We start from the raw sequence: 23825 nt of genomic DNA, 5'->3' as shown, positions 1-23825 counted from the left end.
AGTGCAGGAAGATGTGCTGCAACTGTTGTCCTGAGTGAAATCACCGCACCTTGAATACTGTGTTCAGTTTTGGGCCCCTCACTACAAGAAGGATGTTGAGGTGCTGGAGCGTGTCCAGAGAAGGGCAACGAAGCTGGTGAGGGGTCTGGAGCACATGTCTTATGAGGAGCGGCTGAGGGAACTGGGGTTGTTTAGTCTGGAGAAGAGGAGGCTGAGGGGAGACCTTATCGCTCTCTACAACTACCTGAAAGGGGGTTGTGGCGATGAGGGTGTTGGTCTCTTCTCCCAAGTAACTAGTGATAGGACAAGAGGAAATGGCCTCAAGTTGCGCCAGGGGAGGTTTAGATTGGATATTAGGAAAAATTTCTTCACTGAGAGGGTGGTCAGGCATTGGAACAGGCTGCCCAGGGAGGTGGTGGAGTCGCCATCCCTGGAAGTGTTCAAAAAACGTGTGGATGTGGCACTTCAGGACATGGTTTAGGGGACATGGTGGTTTTGGATTAATGGTTGGACTTGATGATCTTGAAGGTCCTTTCCAACCTAGTGATTCTGTGAAATCAAAGTATATTATCTCAGATTTCCAAGTGTTAGACACTGACTCATGCACTCTACTCCCAAGAGGAGCAAAAACATCTTAAGGGGGAGCTAAAATGTTTACCAGACTCAGTTTCTGACAGCAGGGAAACAGGAACCTCAAAGATATTTTCTTCTTAAATGCACAGCAACATGATAGAAGAGGTAGAGATCCACAGCCCAGATACAAGATCTGCGGGGAATAATACTGAGAGGTGCTTATATCCAAGTCAGTGTCAGTAGCTTCAACAACTCCCTTGTTTTCGCACTTCTGCACCCCAGTAACTATTAGTCCTTTACATTCAGCACTAGATAATTATGATCAGCCTTGATAATCCACATGCTTGCTTCACCCAGGTGACACTGTCCCCAGAAAGGCTTTCCAAGTATCTCTAATCCAAAAGAATAACAGAGGCTGCAAAACAATTTCTCTTCAGCAACCAGCATATGCTGCCCAGCAGGAAACAATCCACCTGTGCAGATGAGCAACAACACACCAACAGAAAAGCAACCTCCAAAAGACAGAAATACCAAACCCTTTTACCCCAAGCCTCACTAAAAAGCAGTATCCTGAAAACACATAGCAGCACACTTTATTTTCAGGTAAAAAAAAGTAATGTCTGTGTAAAAAGCAGGAAGCTCTACGGCTTGCTGTGATACTGCCCACCTTATACTTAACACAAATCTGTGGGCTTCAGCCCCACAGCATTGTTTCAGGAAAGCCACTTTGAACAGGCTTGCCCAGCACCAAACCTTACTCAAACACAGAGGCTGAGGAGCAAACTTACCCTTTCCACCACCAGCATTGGCCCATGGAAACAAAGCTTCTCCCTGCTGTTCACCTCTGCACTCAGAGATGACAAACCACCAGGACCATTTCCTTGGCAAGAGAGAATATTCACATCCTGATTTCTACCCAAGACAGGTCTAGACTATCTTTGCCCATGGGGGATGAGAGGTAGTGGGAAGAATAAAGACAGTAGAGTTGCCTTTAGATGACCTGGTCCTTCCAGGAGCTCTAGGAAAGGTTCCATCTCTCTCTGCTTTCCTCTAAGGCATCACTTCACTAGAAGTTCTTCAGACCTTTTGGCTCAGCTAGACACATCTGGAAGATGCTGCCAAACCCAGAACTGCCTGGCACATAATGATTGTTCTCTGTTTAGAAGGAATTAACACATCAAAAAAAAAAAAAGAGGAAAAAAAGGAAGTCTTCATGCCAGACAAGTCAGTAGGCTGAGACACAGGTCTACAGGGAGAGCCAAGAGACTGCCAGCTTGAGCCCTAAGAGCAATCCCTCCACAGAAACCTGGGAGGGAAGGGTCTGCAAGCAGCTATAGTCTCCTGGCTCAGATCACTGTAGACCTTGAGAAAGGGATGGTATTGACCCAATTGTTCATTAAACGGGTGCAGCTTACAGCTTTGGGAAGGATCTATGACAGATAAAGAACATGGATGCACAATATACATGTTTCACCTGGTAGCACACTTAGCACAATAGAAGTTCAGAGATATTATAAAAGCACAAGCCAGGAGAGAGCATGTAAGTAAGAAACATTTGCTGAAGGTGTGCCAAATCTCTGTACTGGAATCGGCACTGACCTTTACAGCACATGCTAAAAAACCCAAGATTAGGCAATTTTCCAGGCATAGGTGAAACCGAAGTGTCTGGATGCTTCTCCTAGCAAAAGTACAGAGGTTTGCCATGGCACAAAAGACTACACAGACAGGCAGCAGAACTAAAACTGGAAGGAGGTCTTACCAAAGTCCATGCGGTCCTTATGATTACGCTGCAAAAGGCCCAGCAACAGCTGCCTCAGGTGGCTTGATGTCTCCCTGGGGATGCTAGGATGGAAAACAAAAGCAAAATAAGAGAGACTTGCAGTCTACTTAAACTGCTGTTACATATTCAGGAAGGCAACCAGCAAATGCAAACTCACTTTGTGCCTGCTGGGCTAAGAACATAAGAGCTCACTGGAGAGAGGCTGAACACGAACATCTGTATTTGCATCTCTGGCTTTTACTCCCCATGGTCATTGTTAAGGCTACAGCTCATCTAGCTTCAGCGGCCTCTGCAGTGAGCACCTGCAGATCCTTCCCTTCCACAGTGGTGCCAATGATATCCCTCTGGTTCTCAGCTAAGTCCTTTCAACATGCAATATTTTGCACGTGATAAATAAAGGCTCTTCTACTTGCTCTAATGGGAATAAGAAGGTCATTAAAATGAAGCAGTTACCAAGGGAAAGCTTCCAATTAAGACATTGGTGGTGAAATGTATGACCAATTACTACCATTTTATTAAGGCATTTCTTTTTTCGATGCAGCTTATGTAAGACTAGCAAGTAATCCTTGTACATTTACTTCCTTGATATACAGCATTTATTAATCAAAGGCCACTAAGATCCAAGCAACTGCCACCCAAGCAATTTAAAATTAGTGCATCTATTACCCCACTTTCCAGTATAGCTAGGAAGAAAGTACTCTTTTCCACAACCGTTGCAGCACAAAAGAGCTAGTAAATCCTTGTGCTCTCCCTCACCCCACAAGCAGATGGGAGCGGCCAGAGCAGCTCTTCACAAGCCCAGTAGATTGCGAGAAGCAGGGAATAAATGAACGGATTAAGGCAGGGAAAGCAGACTTCAGCTATTGCATAAGTGGATTCAGCTCTGCCGACTTTCCTCTGGAACCAGAAGCATCATTAGGGGCTGTAGCAGCCGGGCCCTGCCTGCAGCCAGAGCCGAGCTCTCCAAGTTAAGCCTAGGTGGCCGCAGCTCCTTTCAGCATTGGCTCTGGTTATCGTGGCCATGCCGGCCCCCACAGTCTGCCAGGCTCTTCCCGCTCCCCATGTGCGGGTCATCTGAGGTAATGGCATGCATGCTCAGCACAGTAATTTTAACTGCCTGGAGCCCCAGCCTGCTCAGTAGTGCAGCGCGTGGCTCGCTCAGGCAGGACTCCGCTTTGCTGGGCTGGCATCGCTTGCCACCCTGAGTGATGCCGGGAGAAACAACCCTTCCCGCACCATTTCTACCACCACAGACAGGGTAAAAAAAAAAAAGCAGCTGGGACAAAAATAGTGGGAAGAAAAAGAGGTATTAGCTGGCACTAACAGACTCTTGTTCACTGAAACTCGAGTTGTGAGGCAAGGTGTGTATTTATAGGTTTCAGTGCTACCTGGTTATTTTCCTGTGAAGCCCTAGGCTTTTGAGCCCAGTGATTCCTAGAACAGCGAATGATGGCAAGCATCCCTCATCCTTGTTTGTACTGGAAAAGCTGCTTTTCCATCCCTGATGCTAGAATGGTTTCATGTGCTTTCCCAGGCCGACAAAGGAAGAGGCCACCAGGACTCTAGAAGGGATGCAGTTAAACTGAGACTCCGTTTGAACCCAGAAAAAACACGCTCTCTTCAAAAAAGGTGTACCTTAGAAGCACACTGCATAACAGAATAACCCAAGATACCACCGCTAGCAGAGTCTCCTGAAAAAAGTTAAGTGCTGGAGACCTGCAGTCCTTCAGTGTTATCGTCATAATTTATTTATCCATGATACAAAAAGCTCTCATCCAAAATTAGTCCATTTCCCAGCAATGACTTCAGCTTTTGTATGGTTTTAAAGCCAAGAAACAGGAAGGTCAAGTAGTAGACCTCAGATGTCACAACACAGACTGAAGACAATGCATATTAACAGCCTGTTTGCTGCCTCTTATCTCTCACATCTAAAACATCAAGCTTTGCTATGCTACCCTACAGTATTATTTTCCAAGGCCATCTCTTTCAACAGAAGTAACAAAACTGCCTCCTTCCCACCATGATCTAGAATATACTTTGCTATGTAAATCAGCACAATGAATGTTAGCTATTTAGATCAGCGCTATTAAAACTGTGAAGCCTTTAGGCTTTCTCCTACTGACACGGGCTCCCCACCTCAGAATGGCATTTCACCTGCCAGCAACAGCACCAGCCCGGCAGGCAGAGACCGCTGGCGAGCGTGTAACGAGCTCTTCTTCCCCACCCTGTTCCCAAGCCAAAACAGGGCACTTTCCATGGTGATGCCAGGGAGGTGGGTGCCAGCCTGCCTAGCCCCAAAGAGAATAAAACCAAATCCTGGCACTGCTGCAGTCTGAGAAGGAGGTCTCTGGAGTGGTTTCGTGTTTCATCCTGTGTTGGCAGGGCTGGTGGAGGCCGTTTATTCATGTTTACTCAGGAAATAGCACAGATTGCAGCTCATGTTGAAGAGACAAACTGATTTCAGAAAGCCGGGAATCGGCGTTTCCACAAAGGCCAGTTTGGATCAGATTTCTACAGTGAAAAACAATGGGCTTAGGTGAAAAAACAACAGGCTTGGATCTAAATTTTTGAGGAATTTGGTAGTTAAAAAGTGGAAATAAGTGAAAATGAGGGTGTAAAGGAGACAAAAAAAGAAAGAGAAGGACTAATCCCTACAAGAACAGACACGTTCTCCTCTTACAGCTGAGTTTCATTTCTCCCCTCACCTGCCTACTACTGCATGCAGCACAAGCCAAAGTGGCATCAGGGCAGTGTGATCAACACAAGAAAGCTTATAAATTGTAGACAGTAATTACTCTTTTAGTAAGAGGGACTACCTCAAAGGTGAGCAACCATGTTTTAGGCTGTGCAGGGGAAACAGAAGCTCTACTTTGCTCACACAATTTGGCTCCAACTATGTGGCAGTGTTTTTGCTTTGAATTGTTTTGTTTGGGTGTTTTACTCCATCACACCCTTTGGTTCAATCCAGAAGAGCATGCGGATGCCCCAAATTTAATCCTGGTAGAAGTTTGCCCCTTATCCCCAAATCAAAAAAGGAAATTAGATGCATAGCACAAGTCATTGATAAGAGCTCTAGCTTCTTGACAGTTCCTTCCTCTATCTCTTGGAGCTGTCTAAACTGATAAGGGGGGGGAAAAAAAGAATCCACACGCAGTGACTCGATGAACTTCCTGCATACGTGGCTGCATTGTCAGCTCTGCCAAACAGAAACTAACTTTCTGGATAAAACACACCTTCCAATTTTTTGATTTATGAACTTGGAATTTCAGTCCTGTCTCTATACCAAGCTGAGGTTTTAAGAGCAGGCATGAGGTTCTGCTTTAAGAGCTCAGAGATCAAAAGGAAAGACCACAGCAGCAAAACCAAAATACACTGACAAATCACAGCGCTGAGAGGCAGCTAGATGCTTCACTAGGTAACATACACCCGGTGGGACGAGAGCAGTTATCCTCCCCTTGGAAACTGCAGTAGTGTCCATTTCCATCGAGGTTATAATATTTCCTCCTATTGGCAGGGTGGACACAAGCAGTTGTTGTCCTGACACGTGAGAAATGGGAATGTGATCTGCAGTCAGGTATAGCAGGTTACAGCAGAGACTGCAGTTTGGCTGCTCACATGATTCAAGAATTGCCATGATTTCTTCCCAAGGCTCTCAGCCTCAAGGAAGCCATACGTGGGACAGGACCACTAGCTGGCTCTTGAAATCACTAACAATCCTGAATTTTTGCAACGTAGGAGAGAAGTAGTAGCTGTGGAAAGAGAACATCAACTCTGGCAATTCACTGCTGTCTGACTTTCTCTGGGCCACATCACTGCTGGTTTAAGGAACGGGGAAGGCAGGTGGCCAAATATTTTACATCCCTGAGTGACAAGCCAGCAGCATGAGAGGACAGGTGTAAATACAGAGTAAACAAGTGCACACAAACAGTGACAGTGGAAGAATGCTTACTTTGGCATCAGCATCTTGTTTTTCTCATAGAAGAGACGAAGATCCTGTGGGCTGCTGGCCTGTAGAGGAGAAAGAAAACCAGTGGATGAAGCAGTTGACAGTGAGGCATGGGGATTAGCATTTCTATTTCACAGTCACTCTGAAGAGCAGAAAGGCACTTTCCAATTGCTGAACCAGCACAGACAACGAGAACCCACCGCTTGCTTTAGATTGAAAAGCCAGCACTGTGCCACAGTGAAAATACAGTATTTCAGCCTGCTGTCTTTTTGTCCCCGACCTGGTTATGTCCTGCTTTCCCCTTCCAAGGGCTGAGCTTCATTGCAGTAGGCTCTGATGCTCAGGTCTGAGCTGGCCTAATAGCCTCACCCAGGAGGCTAAATAATCACAGACATGAGGAGTCCCAAATGATGAATGGCAGCTCCCGCTGAGAACACAGATTAGTGCCGCAGGGCATTCTGAAAAGGGGCAGGGAGCCTCTTGATGGGCAAGGGATCTGTGAAGAGACCAGGAACATGGGGAAACAGCAACTGAATTAGGATCTCCTACTTTTAATTCCAGGAAGCCAGAAGGTCTCAAGCCACAGCTCCTATTTGTGCAGTAGCATACGCAACTGCTGGGGATGTTGACAACAAGATCCCAAATTCTGAGAGATGAGATTAAAAAAAAAAAGCTAGGCACAAGAGGTTTATGGCTGAGGTTAAAAATAAAGTCACCAGTATAGAAGCACAGACGCATAAAAATCTCCTAACGTCATTTCTCCATTTGTTTTTATGCAATGAATAATACAGGTCAGTAAAATTAACCCTAGTGGCTCAAGCTTTTCTACTTAAGCAAAGTCTCCTTAGGGAGAGCAGGCTGGCTGGCATGACACAGACATGAAGGCACACATAAATGGGGAAGATCAGATAGATTCATCTGCAATCAGTTACTGGTGCAGCAGAGTGCATAGGAAAGTGTGAAGGCAAGTGTGGACAAGGAGGCAACAGGCAGCTTCTCCTGATGTTCAGGGCAGGCTCAAAAAGCCCTCGAGACTTCCACCTACTTCATTTCTAAATTAGAAGCATTTAAGGTCAATTAAGATGCTTAAAACAGCAAATCAGACAAGCCAATCTGCAGATGGCCATCAAAATACCACTAACACAGCATGGCTGGAAAAGCAGCCACATCAGATACTGTTTCAACATCACCTACTCCCTCTGGCTGAAGATGAAAATTGAGGATGACTGTGAGAGCTCAGTACAAAACCTCAAGAGAAACCAAAGGGAGAGTCTCGAAAGCTGCTAATATCAATAGACTCGTGTAGCACCAATCAGGACAGAATTTCTTGCACCGTCTGAGCAACTCAACCCAAGCTTCACAGCTCTCCTATAATTTGTACCAATAAGAGCTACTGGATTCCTAAAAGAAGGAAATAAAGATTTCCTGGTTCTCCTTTCTGCAATAACCTATCCTTTGCTGCTCACAGACACAGCAGGGACCCAAACAGGAGGTGCAAAAGTACTTTCTTCAAACCGTTAAAATGAATGTTATTCAGCAAAGCACCTTGCTAGATAGATGTCAAACTGCATCAAGATTTCCAATCACTGCCAGTCGATTTGGTTCAGTAAAACTCTGTTTTGCACCTCTCCCCTTGCAGATATTGTCCTGTAATTAGATTCTTAATATTTGGCAAACAAGGCAAGTGTACACTGCACCACATGGCTTGGCCACAATGCTCTGCGTGATGCAAAATATGCCTGAGACATAACAAGGAGGAACAGATGCCCACGCAGGCAAGTGAAGTTTTTGCTCACACAGATACGAGCCTTGGCTGTTTGCTCTGTTCATTTCCTGTCGCAACAACTCAATTGTTTCACAAATACAATGATGCTCTGATCTACTTCAAAAACTGTTTTGTCAAAAATTTTCCTGGCAATAGAGACCAAGTATATTAAAAGCAGCACACACGCAAAGCCCAGTTTATTAGAGAGAGTTTCTAAGTATGAGCCTGGATAGAAACAAAATCCTCAATAAAGTTCTCCTCCTCTTCATACAAATCAGAGAGTTAACCCTGTAGGGATTGTTGTTTCTCCATGTTTTGCTGTCTCAGTACAATTTCTACTTGTTCTGCAACGACCATATCCAGGGTGTCAGGCCCTACCCACCCAGACCACGCTTCCTCACTAGGGCTGTCCACAGGAGCCCACAATTCAAGGCTGGTCTCCAATACAGGCAGCTGCCTGATGGGGAGTAGAGTCATTTTAGTGAGTGCCCAGCACAGAAAACTGTGGATCACCATTAATTTGGTAAAACCAACTGCATCTTCATGTAACTTCATTATTAATCAACTGAGTCACACAGTTCTGCTCCCAGCAGTAACATGCCCAGCGCTCTTCAGCTGTTAGCATCCGTTTCATAAAGCACTGGTACCTTCAGCCACTTTGCTCACCTCTTCTTTCAATAAATAGCTCTTCTCTGAGAATCATGGCAAAAAAATGCAGAAGTGTTCATAAGACATTAAAAATGCTATTCAAATGCCTTCTTCTAGGCAATTAAGGACTTAATTTGAAATCTACCTTCCAGGCAGATACACCCTACCCAAAGAAAACACCAGAAAAAGCACATTTTAGGCACCTAACAACTACGCCATTCAAGGTACACAGAGCCAGCTGCTACCTGTAGGACAGCATCCACTTGTCAGAAACAGGGATGCAGAATGAACAGCTCAGTTTTCCCCAAGAACAGGAGATGCACCAGCAGGCCAATTCATGCCCTTGTTCCCCTCTCATGTTACTATGGAGCAGCTGCATCCATGTAACTGGCTCTAGTTTTGTCTGTCCTTTCTATACATAAAGACAATTGGACAAATTCAATCCTGCCACCCTGTTACTTTGTCCCGAGCAGCAGTGGAAATATGTTGAGCCAAAGGTATTCAGCGTAACCCTGCCAAATCCCATTCGGTGCTGGCTGCCTACAAGTGAATTGCACACGAAAAGCACGCAGGGTGGTGTTTCCAAAAAGCACTCAGCGCTGGATTTGCTGCACTTGGGCAAAGGCTGGATGCAAAAGCCCAAGGTTCAGTCAGAAGAGGACCAGAGACATTCACACCCTCAAGTGAACAGCACTGTCTAGTCAACACTTCATAGCAGGTGTACAGTATCTGCTCTGCTCTTTGAATCCTTTGGGATCCCTGGGGATATGGAGGGGATTCAGACATGTTAGAAAGAAAAAAATGTGTAATGTTTCTAGCTTGATAGTTCTGGGGAAAAAGCTTGAAAACCTGCTGCAATACCTCCTGCTCATGCAGTCTTACAGCTGGTATTTTAAGAGTTCCACAACTAAGTGGCTGTCATTCAGGGGATCTTGAAAGCACAACCACCAGGAGAAAAAAAAAGAAAATACACCACCAAAAACCCAAAATACAAACTACAAACCTTTTTCTTTAGCTGTCCATGGATGTTTTTCTCTCTACTCCCAACAGATCAGGATCAGGCCCACAAACACTAGGCTAAAAGCCAACGGCTCACTGTCCACAGCAACAAGTCAACCACTGCACCCAGTTTCAGCAGAGTAACTACCACCGTCAGGAATACCTGCCCCCATTGACACAGGACAGTCCAGAGGAACAGCTTTGGGAACAGAAGAACAGCCTGCCTAACAAATAAACCAGGGGTTCAAATGCTGGCTATAAAATCCTCTCTTCCCTAGTCTTCCTCAAGGCCCATTTCACAACATAGCAGTTGTTGTAAGTGATACATAATCCTAGTACTTACGCGGGCAGAATTAACCCAGAAATAAAGCAGTGGACTTGGTGCACCGGGCTTAGAAATGAATTTTTCACCTAGCAGCTAGCTGAGATGAGAACATACACAGGCAAGTTAACTCTTTCAGAGCTGCCAGACCAGGCAGTAAAACTTGCGTTACCTCTCTTGCCACTTCCCTGCTCCCTGTCTCATGCTCCTGCGGACCCAGCGGTCCATGTCCATAAAGCAGCTAGAAGATTCATGCAAATGCTCAGACAGCAGATAACCAGGTTTCATGGTCTTTATCAAGATGTGATGTCCAAGTAGACCCATGCCACTGCCAGAGACAGCTCTGACAAAGTGCATGTGCTTGGTGTTGTGTCTGCTTACCAAGAGCTGCCCAGTTTTTAAAGGGGTCACACAACTGAAGTCACCAGGAACATCAGTGAGATTATTCCCCCTGCTGCCCCCCGCCTCCCCCAAAAAAAGGAGATTGAGGTCATTTAACTCTAATCATATTTAAAATGTCATCTGACAAGGACTAGATTGTTTTTGGAAGGTATTTTAGACCTTGTATAAATCTTTTTCTTCCCTGCCTCTGGTTTTGCTTCTGGTTGTCACTTATCTACACAGCCTACACCACTTCATGGTGGGCACTGGGTCCCAATCTTTTCAGCTCAGGTAAGGACAAGAGAAAACCAGTATACCCTCGAGGCACTTCTCAGTATACTGGTCAGCAAGATCAGGAAACTTACTGTTCAAGCCCTGTCCTCAGTGACAGAAATGAAGAGATGCAAGTGCAGACCATTTATTAGCCAAAGAAAATTAACAATTCCACATTAATACAGTGCTCAGCAAATCTGTTTATAAGGATTATGAATCTCATTAATCTTATCCCTATGGCAGCCTCGCTGTTTTGTTTATGGGCATGTTTAATACAAAAAGCTCCTTAAGACAGCTTCACCAGCCACCCTACCAACTGTTCACATCTGAACATCAGCAGCTTCTTTCCTGTCTGTGTGCAGGGAGGCAGGGAAGGGATAGGAATGGCTCTGGGAAATTGCTTTGAGGACCCAGCTACAGTTAATTTTAACTTTGAGACAGCTGAAAATCACATTCACACATCTCTGTCTTGACTTACAAGCACCTTCTGGATTGACAGCTGCCTCAGCCTTTCCACACATTTGATCTTTTCTCCATCTAACCCAGAACCACGAAGCCCTATTTTATTTTTAGGCAGCTCATTCCTCCTCACTACAGGTAACACTGGAGTCCTTTTGGTTTGCATGTCCATGGAGGTGCCTAATTGGCTCATACAGAGAACAGCTAGAGTGCCCAAATGCAGCTCACAGTGATCCAGATTCCCATGGGAATCTCAGCTAGACAGAGGTGAGGGGCTGTCCTTGCCAGTCTGGGAGGGAAGGCATGGTGAGGATTTAGCCTGAAGAGGTTGATGCCAGAAATCCAGTTCCTGGCTGCCCTGTACAACTGGGTCTGCTGGTGGCACTGTGTACAATCAGCCTGTTATCTCCCCACCCATTTGTACATCTCCCTTCCAAAAGGACTCATTCCTATTCATGGTCACCCCATCACCTCTGTCCACTACCCCCCCTCCTCTATAAACAATAGCTTCTCACTGGCTCAGTCATCAGCAGCAAATTCTTACAACACAGTCATGCCAACAAAGAAATAAAGCTGGTTAACCTTTAACTGCCTTTCCAACATCTGCCCTAGACAGGCTTCTTTCACCTGAAACTCGCAGCTAGAAGGCAATTTGTGACACACATGGTCAAAACAAATAGATGGTGCACAGAGAACCATCTGGGCTGAGCTTTTCTCTCTCCCTGATCAAACAAATCCACAGCTGCTACTGCAGTAACAAATGGGGCCTACCATTTTACTTCAAAATAAAACCCCAAAAGAGGAAAGGGCGTGGGGAAAAATTAAAATAGAGAAACAAGTGACCCCTGTCCCCAGCCCAACAGATGTTGGATGTATATGGGAAAGAGAGAAGTTATCCAGTCAGGCAAGCCCAAAGCAAGGATCAGGACCTGCTGAGCAGGGACCAAAATATCCTTTCATTGCTTGCCACAAGGCAGGGTATTGCCATGCCTCAGCCAGAGGGACAGAGGCATTCGGGGCTGCTCTCACCTCGTGTGAGCCTGAGGATGCATATATATATATGCATATATATACATATATAGGCAGAGAGCTGATGGTTTTCTGACCACCTGCCTTTTCAAAACTTTGGCTGGAGAGACAAATGAAGATGACTAGTATTCAATTTTATTTCCTGTGAAAAATGTTCTCTATAACAAATAATGTTTCAGAAGAACATTTCTGTGACATGCTTCAATGACCAGTCATAAAAGCCACCTAATTCTTTTCCAAGAAATCAGATGCCCCCAGGTTGTGTGTGAGCTACTAAGCTAAGAACACTTATGAGAAAGTCACCACATTAAACGGTAACGAAGTCATTTGAATGACTACACTATCAAGGTGCCTTTAGAAGCTAAAGACACCAAGTGCCAAGACAGAATGAGCGCAAGGCTGCCCTATGCATGCAGAGTCAAAGCTTGCTTTCTCCAGCCCCACATTTTCATCTTAATGGACAAATATTTTCTTTTATCCTAACAGTCATTTTCTCCTCTCAAAGATACCGACACTGACAAGTGGATGCAGCCACTAAACAGCTGCCATTGAGGAGTTTCAGTGTACTCGCAGGGGTGTTTAGAAAAAAAGAAACATGCAAAGGAAATGAAGTCTTGCTCTAAATACAGGGGAAAGCCAGTGGACAGAATATAAAGCACTGGAATGGAAGATTCTTACAGCAGCAGAGAAAAAAAAAGTACCCTGAAGGAGAAAAAGTGTTCTTGGTTCTAGAAAAGACCAAAACATACCATAGGTTTACTCCATATTTGCCTACTCTTTCCTGCAACAGATTCATAATTCACTTTGTTCATGCAGTTACATCATCAAGAAGGATAAAGTCTTGTGTGAAATTCTAAAGATCTGTGGAACTAATGCTCAGAAAGTCCCGCAGTTCACAAAATTTGCCTTATCACATGAGCATAAATCTCCCCCCCCCCCCCAACTTTTTTGGTTGGAGGGGGTGGTTGGGTTTGTTTGTTTTTGTCTTATTTTGTTAGGGTATCAGGATAAAGAGATGTCAGGACACGAGAAGAGGGCCACAGTTCAACAGATCTAAGCAGCTGAAGAGTTGGCATCAGCTGATACATCAGCATGCAAATTTGAGGTTTGGCCTTTCTCCATGGATTAGATACAAGCTCTACAGAGCTCACACATTAGAGAAGCAAAGTATCAGCAACTCAAGCACCTCCCTACTATGCCATAAAACAGGAAGGAAAAAAACCTAGGAAGTACAGTACTTAAACAGTGGTTGCAAGGGAGAGCCTGCAGATCTCATTCAGCATGGAAGAGAAGCTATACGCAGTGTGGCACACTAATGACTGGGAACAAGAAAAACGCACTGAGTCTAGATGAACTCCAGCTATATACGATTAAAAATACTGTGAAGTAATACTGAAGCAACTTGTATGAGGCTGTTATGAACTCTCGATCATTCAAAATTTTAAAATCAGAGAATACCTTTCACATAAGATATGCTCTAGCTCATCCAGAAGTTATGGCATAAATTACAGGGTGGAGTTTTACTGGACTGTGTTATACTTTGAGGGGTTTGGACTTGATGAACATAAACATTTCAGGCTGGGACTGCTGCTAGATGACAGATAAGATCCTTTTGATAAGATCCTACTTAACTGCTCTAAAAACAAAGTCCATTTAGCTGCAATACACCAGTTACCACCAAATCACCCCGAACATTAACTTGCAATTACAATCTTCCTTATTGTCCTTCCACAAGCAACAGAATTATAATTATAAATTATACACAGAGTACAGTTGTAAATAGAAACTGATTTTTTAAGTGTGGGCCTGGAAAAAAAACCACTGCTTTAATTGATTCACAATGATTTTCTGAAGACATGACCCTTCCTAAGGATTTATAAGCAGGAAATACATCTCACTGAGATACAGCCCAGAGAAGTAGAGTCATATTCCAGTAATATGTCCAGCATGACAACATATAAACCACCACATTGTCAAGGTGTTGGACAGCCAGACCTCCATGAGGCTAGATCTTACGGGAGTTAATATTATAGATGACAGAAGCCTTGGAGTAAGCAGATTAAAAGGGAAAAAAGAAAAAAAGCAAGAGAGTCAGAAACATTAGATCTAAGCAACTCACCTGAAAAGGAGCCTTTCCTGTCAGACACTGATAAATGATGGTTCCTATACTCCAGAGGTCAGCTTTGGCATCGTAGTGTTGAGACATAATGACTTCTGGTGCCTGTTTGGAGAAAGAACACAAAGCTGGTTTAGAAGAGATGTAGCTTTTTTTTTTTAGCAGCTCCAAGAAAGAAACATAAGTCACTATTATGCTTTAAAAACCCTTGAGCTAGATTCCTGAATAACTGTAACATTACCTTGAAAGGGCCAATGCCCTACCTAATTGGGGGAAGCAGAGACCTTCATTCAGGCAGGCAAAAAGATACCCTATGCTGTTTGGCTGCTTTGTGTAAACTCATTATTTTCCCTTCTCAGCGTACCATTTTTTGCTGAATCCACCTGTGCTGGGAAGCAGCCTCACTGAAATGGCACAGACAGATCTTCTAAACCAAAGCAAGTAACAGGTAAACGATCAAGAAAAGCAAAGGCTCACACTGCACAGGTAAGCTTCAGCCTTCACCCTGATCTGCATCGCTTACGCACTTTCCTCATTTAGCCTAAGATGGAAGCATAATTAATATGCTGCGGAGCCTGCTGCCAAGGTCACAGTTTGGGTTCAAAGGCAGATCTATGCGTTTCAGTCCAACAGCTTGAGCCCTGCTGTGCCCCAGACTCGGGTTTCTAATCTCACACCATGCCCTTGGTTGCTCCCTCCCAGGCTTGCTCCAGAAGCTGGGGATGGTGCAAGTCCACAAAGCCCTGTGGCTCCGGAGGCAGCGTGCTTTAGGAGCGGCAGCAGAAGAGGAGGGACAGAAGGACAAGCTTGCTAATCCCACGTGTTTATAACAACGGATTTCATCACGGTGCTGCCAGCACGGAACAGGATCAATTTTCTAGCTCTGTTAGAAGTAAAGGCCACATGTAACAGAAGAAAAATGGCAGCAAGTTATGGACAGGAGCTCGGTCTCTCCCTGAGCGAAGCAGGCCCGACACCAAACAAAGCCAAGGAAGCAGGACAAGAACTGTACAAGGAGGTTTCAAGTCTCATGTGACATGGGCCATATCGGGGTTCAGAAGACAGAAAGCTCATTCCAGGGTGGGTAAAATATCTTCTTTTAAAAGCAAAGCAAAATGAAAAGAGCAGCAACAGGCAATGAGCTAAAGCAAGGCATAAGGGCCTGCCTTGCCAGCAGATGTTCCCAGGGATAATGCACAAGATTCACAATAGCAACAGCGACAGACTTCAAACACACCCTAAATTCCAACTGAACCCTCCCTCCCCCTCTTCCTTCAAACCCATCAGTAAACAGAGAACAATATGAAACATTCTGAGATCCCTTGTAATGTCCAGAGTCATTTAAAATAAGAAAAAAAAAATAGAAAAACATCACTAACTTCCTCCAGCCCTTTCAAAAAAAAAAAAGTCTGGGTGTTTTCATTTACTTTCATAAGAGACTCCGAAAGAAAAGGTATCACTAAAAATAGACAATTCAGGAAACTCACAGGAGAAAAAAAAATTACATGATCTTCACATATAGCATAGTTCAAATAAACATCAGGCTTCAAAAAAGGGAGAGAGAGGAAGTCTTTTTTGCTTGAGTTAGCACTGTGGAACAGACACACTACCCCTGTGCAGCACAGCACAGTCCAGCCTAACTGCCCAACGACAAAAAATTAAAAGTGGATTAGAACACGTTCAAAGTCAGCTGCCTACTGCCCCAGGGCACTTGCAAAAATTACAACCTAAATTGATCCACATAACCTTTACTTTGAGCTCAGACACCCACATCCCCAGGAACTACTACGTGGCTGGCTTTGACACTTATTTCTGGCCTGGTTTTGTCATTTTTCATTTCACTGACTTGATGCGACAACTAGATCTTGACTGCTGCCATGAGCACAAACAAGTGAGATCACCTCCTTCCATCCTAGTCCCAGAGTGGAAAGTACAAAAGGGGTGAAAGGGATCAGTTTGGGTTTTTTCAACACATCTGTTTCACCAGCTAAGTAGTCATCCTGGAAACAGTTGGTTTGGTGAAAGAATTAGTGTGTCAGGGACAAGGTTAGGAAGTGGAATGCACAAAGCATAAATTGCAAACAGGAGCAGGTGAGCTCCATTTACACCCATCCGCTGAGCCGTACAGCAAAGCATACTTAGGAGTAAGTCAGCAAGAACGGCAAAATCTCTGCCTGCATAGGTCCATACATCTGAAGGGATTCTGCAAGACCCCAGAGCTAAAAACAGTTGGAGATTTTACAGAACTGCTGTTAAACAGCGACCTTGCTCCTGCTGCTGTAGCCTTAGCAAAAATGACTGCAAAGCCCGAGGTGACAGCAGGCTTGTGGAACCACTCTGTCTCAAAAGAGCCTGAGGAAGCAGTGATTCCTCTCCAAGGAAGCAATACCTCAAATATAGCCAGATGTGTGAAATATCACCTGAGCCCTCACTCTCTTTTGTTGTTCCTTTGCTTGCAGCAGAGGAAATAGATTTCATTTCCCAATGCCTTCAGTGGAGAAGCCCTAGTCCCCTCTGGAACATGCAGTTTCTGGTAACAGACAGCAATCAATACTTCATTGTGTTCAGTTTTATTTATCAAGAGCTCACCTGAAAGTTAAATGACAACACAGGCACCTGTTGTCCAACATTACCAGCAGCTAGAACTTTATGAACTCTCCCTGTGCAATAGCTTGTTTCTGACAAGCAAATAAAATTTCCCCTTTGGGGGAAGGACTAGCAAAAAACAAAGCCTTGCTTCTGGAGGTCAAAGCACGAACAATACAGAAAAACACATAGGCAAAACACACTTACCATGTACATTGGTGAGCCGCACAATGTCGCTGCCATCATATTATTCTGCAGGTATCGGGCAAATCCAAAGTCAGCTACAAGGAGAAACAGAGAGGCAGGTCAGGATCAGACACCAGTTCTAGAGATCCGGCACCTTCCCCAGTTGATCACCCCTACTTTCCTTTCACTTCTCATGAATCTTTGCAGCAAGTGAAGTACCACATCTTAACAAGACTTTGATAGCTCTCTTCTCAAGCAGCAACAAACTTGTGCTGGGTATTAATGCACACTACAAACATAGAAAAGGAGAGACCATGCCACAAAAAAAAAAAAGTATTCAGAAGAACTAACTGCCATCCATTTTTCAGATATCAACAGTCACTTCTTCCTGTATCCATCCGTCTGCACTCTGAAATGTCAGCTGCTGGAAGCTGGTACAGCTCTCCCGACTTTAGTGAGAGCAGGCCAGTTCATACAAGCTAGTTCATCTGCTGCTATCTCAACTTCTAATTTGGAGAACTGAAAGTTCCCCTCCATTGAAAAGGCTGCAGGGTAACAGACATCCAAGAGAAACTACTCTCTACCGCCCACATTTCCAGACCAGCCCTACTGAAAACAGCCTTCCTCTGTTCCTTTAGACAAGTTTCAATGGCACTAACCCCAGCGCAAGGACAGAAAGCTGAGCCATAGTTCACCTGGTGGCTAGAAGAGCTAGGGACAAGGAATACCAAGATGAATTACCTCTGCAGGTTACTCAGCATCTGATCATATGATACTCAGAGGTTGTCTCAAGGTTACCAGATATTTCAAGCTAGGAGATTGACACAGCTGTTTACACAGTCATCTGTCACTAACGAACTGGTACGGCTAGCTACTCCCTGGACCACGTACTTCTCAGGGAAGCAGGAGGGAGGGGTTGCAGCGTACATCCCACCCGAGAGCAGCTGTGCCCGCAGCCCTTCTGCCTGCACCTGCAGCTCCCAGTCACTTCCACCTTCCAGATAACTCTGCACTTCACAAAAAAACACTGCAGCCAAATGAGCAGCAACATTTCAAACTTTCCCACTGGACCTTATTTCTCATCTGAATGAAAGCATTAACGCTTTCTCCACAGCACAGGGTTCAGGCAAGGAACAGTTTTATCTAATTGGTGTCAGCTTCAGCTCATGAACTGTAACATAATCAAAAGTCCACATGTGGAGGGCGATATCATCCAGCGCTCATTTCTGAGAGACCACAGGGGATACGTATGGTCTGTAACTGGATTTCTGGAGCATTTGTCCCAACTACTTCCATATGTGCCACTTGCCTAACGTGCAAAAAGTGAATTTCTTCAAGAGGCAGCTGAGAAGCCTGTCTCTAAGGTCTCAGACCAGGGAAACACCTGCCTTCAGGTGTGCCTGACACCCACTGTGCTCTGAGGCCAGCTAGGAGAGCAGCTAGTTTCAGGCCTTAAGACACCATTTACCTCAATTCTATTCAAAGCTGAAGACAAGTCACAACAGCTGCTCATTTCTTGGTAAACCTGGAGATTACAAGCCAATTAGGGCAGGCTGGTATTTTTTTTTTTTACCAAGGGAGGCATAGTGCAGCTTGGAAATGGAACAAGGGCTGCCCAATTTCTCTCGCGTTAACCTGTGTCCTGGCAGAGCAGAAAGCTCTTGCTCCTGCTGCTTGGAGCCAGCTAATGGTTATGTCTAGCAGAGGGACGAAGCAAAGAAGATGAAAAACATTAGGGCATCTTAAAAAGTGCAGCAATTTCTTCCTCCCCCTAAACAGTTCCCCAAAGAAAGATTGAGGCTTGCCACTTATCCATCAAACTCTCCCAAGAGCACTTAGGGTGACATTTGTAACGGGGTCTTACCGATCTTTATGCGAATGTTGTTGGGATTTGATTTCCTGCCTCCTGCGTAGGAAAGGAGGATATTCTGTGGTTTCAGGTCCCGATGGATGATGCCTTTGCTGTGCAGCATTTTCATGGCACCTGCTATCTGCTGGAGAAAGAGCCTGATGGTGTCTTCACTAAGTGTTCGCATAGCTAGAGAAGAGGAAAAAAAATAACCACAGATGAAAAAATTACAATGCCAGTTCTCTGAAGAGTCCAGAGGGCAGATTCCCCACCGCAGTTAGCCATAGTTTGGCATTTTTACTTCCACGTATGGTGTTTTTTCTCCACACCGTAAGTTTTTCTGAATGATTCCTACAGGCAACAAGGGAGAGCATTTGCATTCTCAGCTTACTCTGTGGTCAGGGCTGTCTTCAGCCCCGAGTCTCTCATGGTGAATTCAGGCCAGTGGCGAGTGCTGAATTTGGGTTATCAACTGGGTCCAAAAAGTGACATTTGGTGAGGTTTAGGCTTCCCTGAGCAAGAGCTGCCAGCCAGCTCTAGGCATGCACTGGGCAGGGCCTGCGGCCCGAGGAGTGGGAGGGTCGCTACCTTCAAGCAATGGTCAACAAATTCAGAGCTTTATCATGAAGACTATGTCTAAACCTGGAGCTACAAGGAAAGGCAGTTAGGATTACGATTTACACCTGCAAGAATCATTAAGGCCTAGGCTGGGCCTGGAAAGCATTGGTAAGTTAAATTCAGACAGAGTCAGTTAGGGTACATGACCAGCCGGAATCTGTAACTTCAGGATACGAGTCCAAGTCTAGGCCTAAGCCTTGTGCATCATCAGCCGCTAGACTAAACCATAATTCTAATCCCAATTCCAGTGTTAGAGTGAACCATGGTCCAACACGTAACAACGTACCCCTACCAAGTGTCCCCTGCAAACTGTCATCTGACACTCTCCATCTTGAATCCATAGGTAGCAAAGAGCAGCAAGACTGTCTCAGAACTCTTTTATAAGCAAGTATTTAAAAAATAATCAAAATCTGCAAACAAGGAAGCTCTGAACTGCACTCTCCTGGGATACGAGCTTCCCAAGAACTATGGTGTGAAAACAAATATTGAAAGGATTAAATTAATGTTCAACTGGCTCTTCTAATCAGAGCGATGCGACATTAGCTCTTGTTATTTTAAGAACGATACATACAAAACTCTTGCCAAAGCTGGGAGCAGCCTGCTGAACAAACTCCAGGATCAACAGTGCTACCAGCCTGCCTCCTCGTCAGTCACTGAGCAAGTCAGGCTTAAAGAAAGCACCATTCCACTTGAATAAAATAGTTTCTTTGGTAAAAGGTCCCTGTAAATTACTTGGGACTTCATTAGTGTTTTTCCAGCTGTTCCCTAGTAAGACTTTAAAAAAAGCTGGCAGGAGCTTCAAAATGCTACTCTACCTAGTCAGCTAGAAGGGAGGAATCCTTATGAAAACACAGATGAGGTTGCACACAGCTTTAAACACAACACAGGAAATTAAAAGTCTAACTTTTAAAATACGCACATGGGAAACAGCAAGGGACACAGATAAGTTAAACAGCACTTAGAATAGAAAATAAACTCGCATCACTCCCAAACCTCACTGTTCCAGAAGGAGGCACAAGCAGAGCTGAAATGTCACCACGGCTATCAGCTGGTCCTGGACTCATACACGTGAGACCAGTGCACATGTATATTGAGTTTCTCTCCCCTCACTGGGCCTTTTTCCTCATGAACTGGCACTCAGTTGGAATTCAAGAGACTCCTCTGCAAGAAGGGGAGATTCTGTGAAGGTATTTTAAGGATATGAAAAGGCAGCTCAGATGCAAGTCTCCTAAACCCACTGTGTCTTCCAAAAAAAAAAAGCACTGCCTCATCTTTAACACGGCTTTCCCTGACCTCCTGCTGAAGTATATCGGCATACTTAATCTTATACCATCATTCTCTGTCTATTAAGGGTCCAGCATCTTAGCTGTGCTCAATCTTCTTTCCAACAAATGGTCTCTGCATTATTTTTGCAATTCCTATTCAGGGAAATCTATTCGGGAATCGTCAAAACACCATCTTTAAACAAACCAGCAAGAACTCCATTTTTTTTGCCCAATTCGCCTCAGGCCCAAGAAAGGACAGGATGTCTCATCTTCCCCCAAACAAAGCAAGACTTGAAACTTGGCAGTTCTTAACATTATTGAGCTAGCAGGCAGCTACAAACTTCTGGCTAAATACACTCTGCCTCTAGCAGAGAAACGGTGGTGTTGAGAGCCTTGTTCTGACCTGCAGTCCCAACAGCATGCCGCATCTTTTAAGGCGTTGCCGTCTCCTTTATATAATTTGGTGGCTATAAGGCTAACACAGCACTAGCCACCATCCCTCAGCAAACCAGCTAAGCCTCCCTATGGTGGAATCTAACCCTTTATACTGAAAACAACATTGCTATCAAGATCACAAAAATCCATTCCACCAAAGAAAACAGGGCCTCTGAGCTACTAATTCCTGCAGAAATTAACCGTTTCCACTTTACAGAAGTCTGTATGAAGCTCTCAGCGCTGCAAAGATGCTCTTTTCCTGACACATGCAGAATCTAAGCTGGTGTCTTGAGCCTGCAGATTCCCCCAGTGCATCTGCTGTGGCATAGTGGAGCTACCATGTTGCAGCGCAGCAAAATTAGACAGAGGTCTGTTGGATCCTCCGGCAGCACTAAATCTCACGAATCCAGGTAGTTGAGCAAGGTAGGACTGTGAAATTGAGATGCTGCCCTCAGTAACAGAGAGGGGTCAGTCAGTTATTTCAGGAGCATAGGAGCATACCCTTTTACTTCCCTCCATTAACAAACAGGCTGTAACACAGAAAAACAGAAGTCCTTATCTCTCATACTCAGACCATCAGTCTACTGCATGACAGCAGCAATCTCAACTGAAGGACAGAGACATAAATACAACTGACACTTTCAGGGACTTCGGGATATTGGTCCACAAAAGATCTTCTAGACCAGCTACCATTGGCAGAGGGAAGGAGCAGATACAGAAGACTCATTCAATTTAGGTGCCACAAGAAAAAAAAGCATGGAGAATGAAACAACTCACTTTGCTACATCTCAGCTAGGGAGCTTGTACTTCTGTCCCTGTAGAAAGAGGACATCTTTTATCTTCACCAGAAAACTGCTGGCAAAACACTAAGCCCGCACTGCAGTCTGGGCATCCCCATGGAGGTCTGTGGTCAGCAACACATTCTTGCAGAGAACGCTCTTTCACAAGCCTTACTTTGCCATTACTGAGAAGTAAAAATATCCCTGTATTTATTTTCATGCGCTCCACTTCAGTGATGAGGCACTCAGCTTACTGCTTTGGGAAGAGCAGCTACACAGGTCAGTAGATCAGAGCAAATATTTACTGCAGGTCAGTGTGGGGCCCACGTGCCTTGTAGCTTGAGGCATAGGAAAAGGATGAAACCACCTTAAAAAGTAGCCTGGTCAGGCCGTGCTGACATGTTCAACCTGCCAAGAGGCTGCCAGGTAAACTGTAGTAAACAGCCCTTGTCAGCTGATCCAAGGGTAGATGCATTGGAGTACACCCACTGATGTTACATGACAACAGCATTTTGGAAAAGTTATTTAGGAAAAAGAACATCTCCTCTTACCCACAGGTGCCACAAGTATCTCTTCAATGTAGGCCCACTCCAAATCATGCTGAGGTCTGAGAGACCAAGCTGATTTATTTGCGGCCCATCTTGTAACTCCCCGAGCTCCACCCATGCAGTGTGGCCAGTGAGACTCCTGTGAAGTCTTCTGTAGAATTCAGAAGACTTATTCCAGATAGGTCTAGTCTTATCATAGATATTCTTAATCGCATAGCTGTAGAAGGTGAAGAGTTACATAGCAGTGCCTCACACCTCTTGTTTGCCAACGGGGTCCGCACACCACTTGGGATGAACTAGAAGATCACAGCTCCTTGCACATGTTGTGGTCAAACCAAGAAATATCCTGCTCTGACACGTTTTCTTCACAAGGATGTGCTCTCCAAGAAGCAGCTTTAAGAAAGGTCATGAATGCGCACTTATGAACTTATCTATAAACAGCCTGTGTCAGTGCCAGTCCACAGAATTTAAAGAAGAAATTACACATTAGCCTGCTCTGACCTCCTGAGTACCTGAGGCCACCAATTTCCAATTACCCCTGTACTGAAGACAGTCACTTCTGTAACACCTCCCGTGGCTCTACCACACACAGCGGACATCTGCCACTCTCAGCTCAAAATGTACCCTGTGGTGGGCTTTAAATGAAAGCAACATCCACACAGATCTATCAGAAGGAAAGTTGCGTTATAGCATTAAGGAACAACAGCACAGAAGCTGTACTCAGCAGAACACACACAACCTTGGGTTGTATCAAAGAGATGGGGCTGACAGACAGCGTAAGCCAGCTGAAATGCTTATTGCATTGAAACGTGCACATACGCACATCTTCCAGTTATGAAGACAAGGAGAATTAGAGTGCCTTTGGATTCAACACAGAGTTACCATATTGCCTAATGCTTGTAATTAGAGGGCAGAATGGATTAGGAAGTTTACAAGCATCTCGTTCAATGAGAAACGGAGGATTTGCATGCACAGCTTGCATAAGTGTTACAGGAGCTACCAGCAGAAATGCTGAGGAGTCAGTGGGAAAGTAGATGTTGCAATTAAACACCATCACACAATTATCGAAATAACCGAAGCAGCACAATAACCACTCAATAGAGGTGAGCCTCCTGCGTACCAGTGAAATACCCTGGAAGAAATCTGAACTTTCCAAGACGAGCTTTCAGGAAAAGATCATTATCGTCAAAAGCAGCCCGAGTGCCTGCAGAAACTGGGAGTTACCCCAAAGGAGCATGTGGTGGAATGGAAAGAGCCACATGATGCAA

The 23825-nt window shown here is 44.8% G+C and overlaps 1 protein-coding gene across 2 annotated transcripts in view; it reads right to left on the bottom strand.

Annotated features, from left to right (window-relative positions):
* Window positions 1-23825, bottom strand: part of ULK1 (unc-51 like autophagy activating kinase 1) — a gene marked incomplete at its 5' end in the record, with an annotated part of 80857 nt that overhangs the window by 37516 nt on the left and 19516 nt on the right. For both annotated transcript variants that reach the window (XM_082007583.1, XM_082007582.1), the window contains 5 exons: window positions 2333-2415; window positions 6303-6361; window positions 14295-14396; window positions 17085-17158; window positions 18928-19101. In XM_082007583.1, the coding sequence (XP_081863709.1) occupies window positions 2333-2415; window positions 6303-6361; window positions 14295-14396; window positions 17085-17158; window positions 18928-19101 (492 nt within the window). The remainder of the gene's footprint in view (window positions 1-2332; window positions 2416-6302; window positions 6362-14294; window positions 14397-17084; window positions 17159-18927; window positions 19102-23825) is intronic.

Source organism: Phaethon aethereus (genome assembly GCF_964289735.1).
Source record: "Phaethon aethereus genome assembly, chromosome: 17".
Taxonomy (NCBI): Eukaryota; Metazoa; Chordata; class Aves; order Phaethontiformes; family Phaethontidae; genus Phaethon; species Phaethon aethereus.
This window is presented reverse-complemented; position numbering and strand designations above follow the sequence as displayed.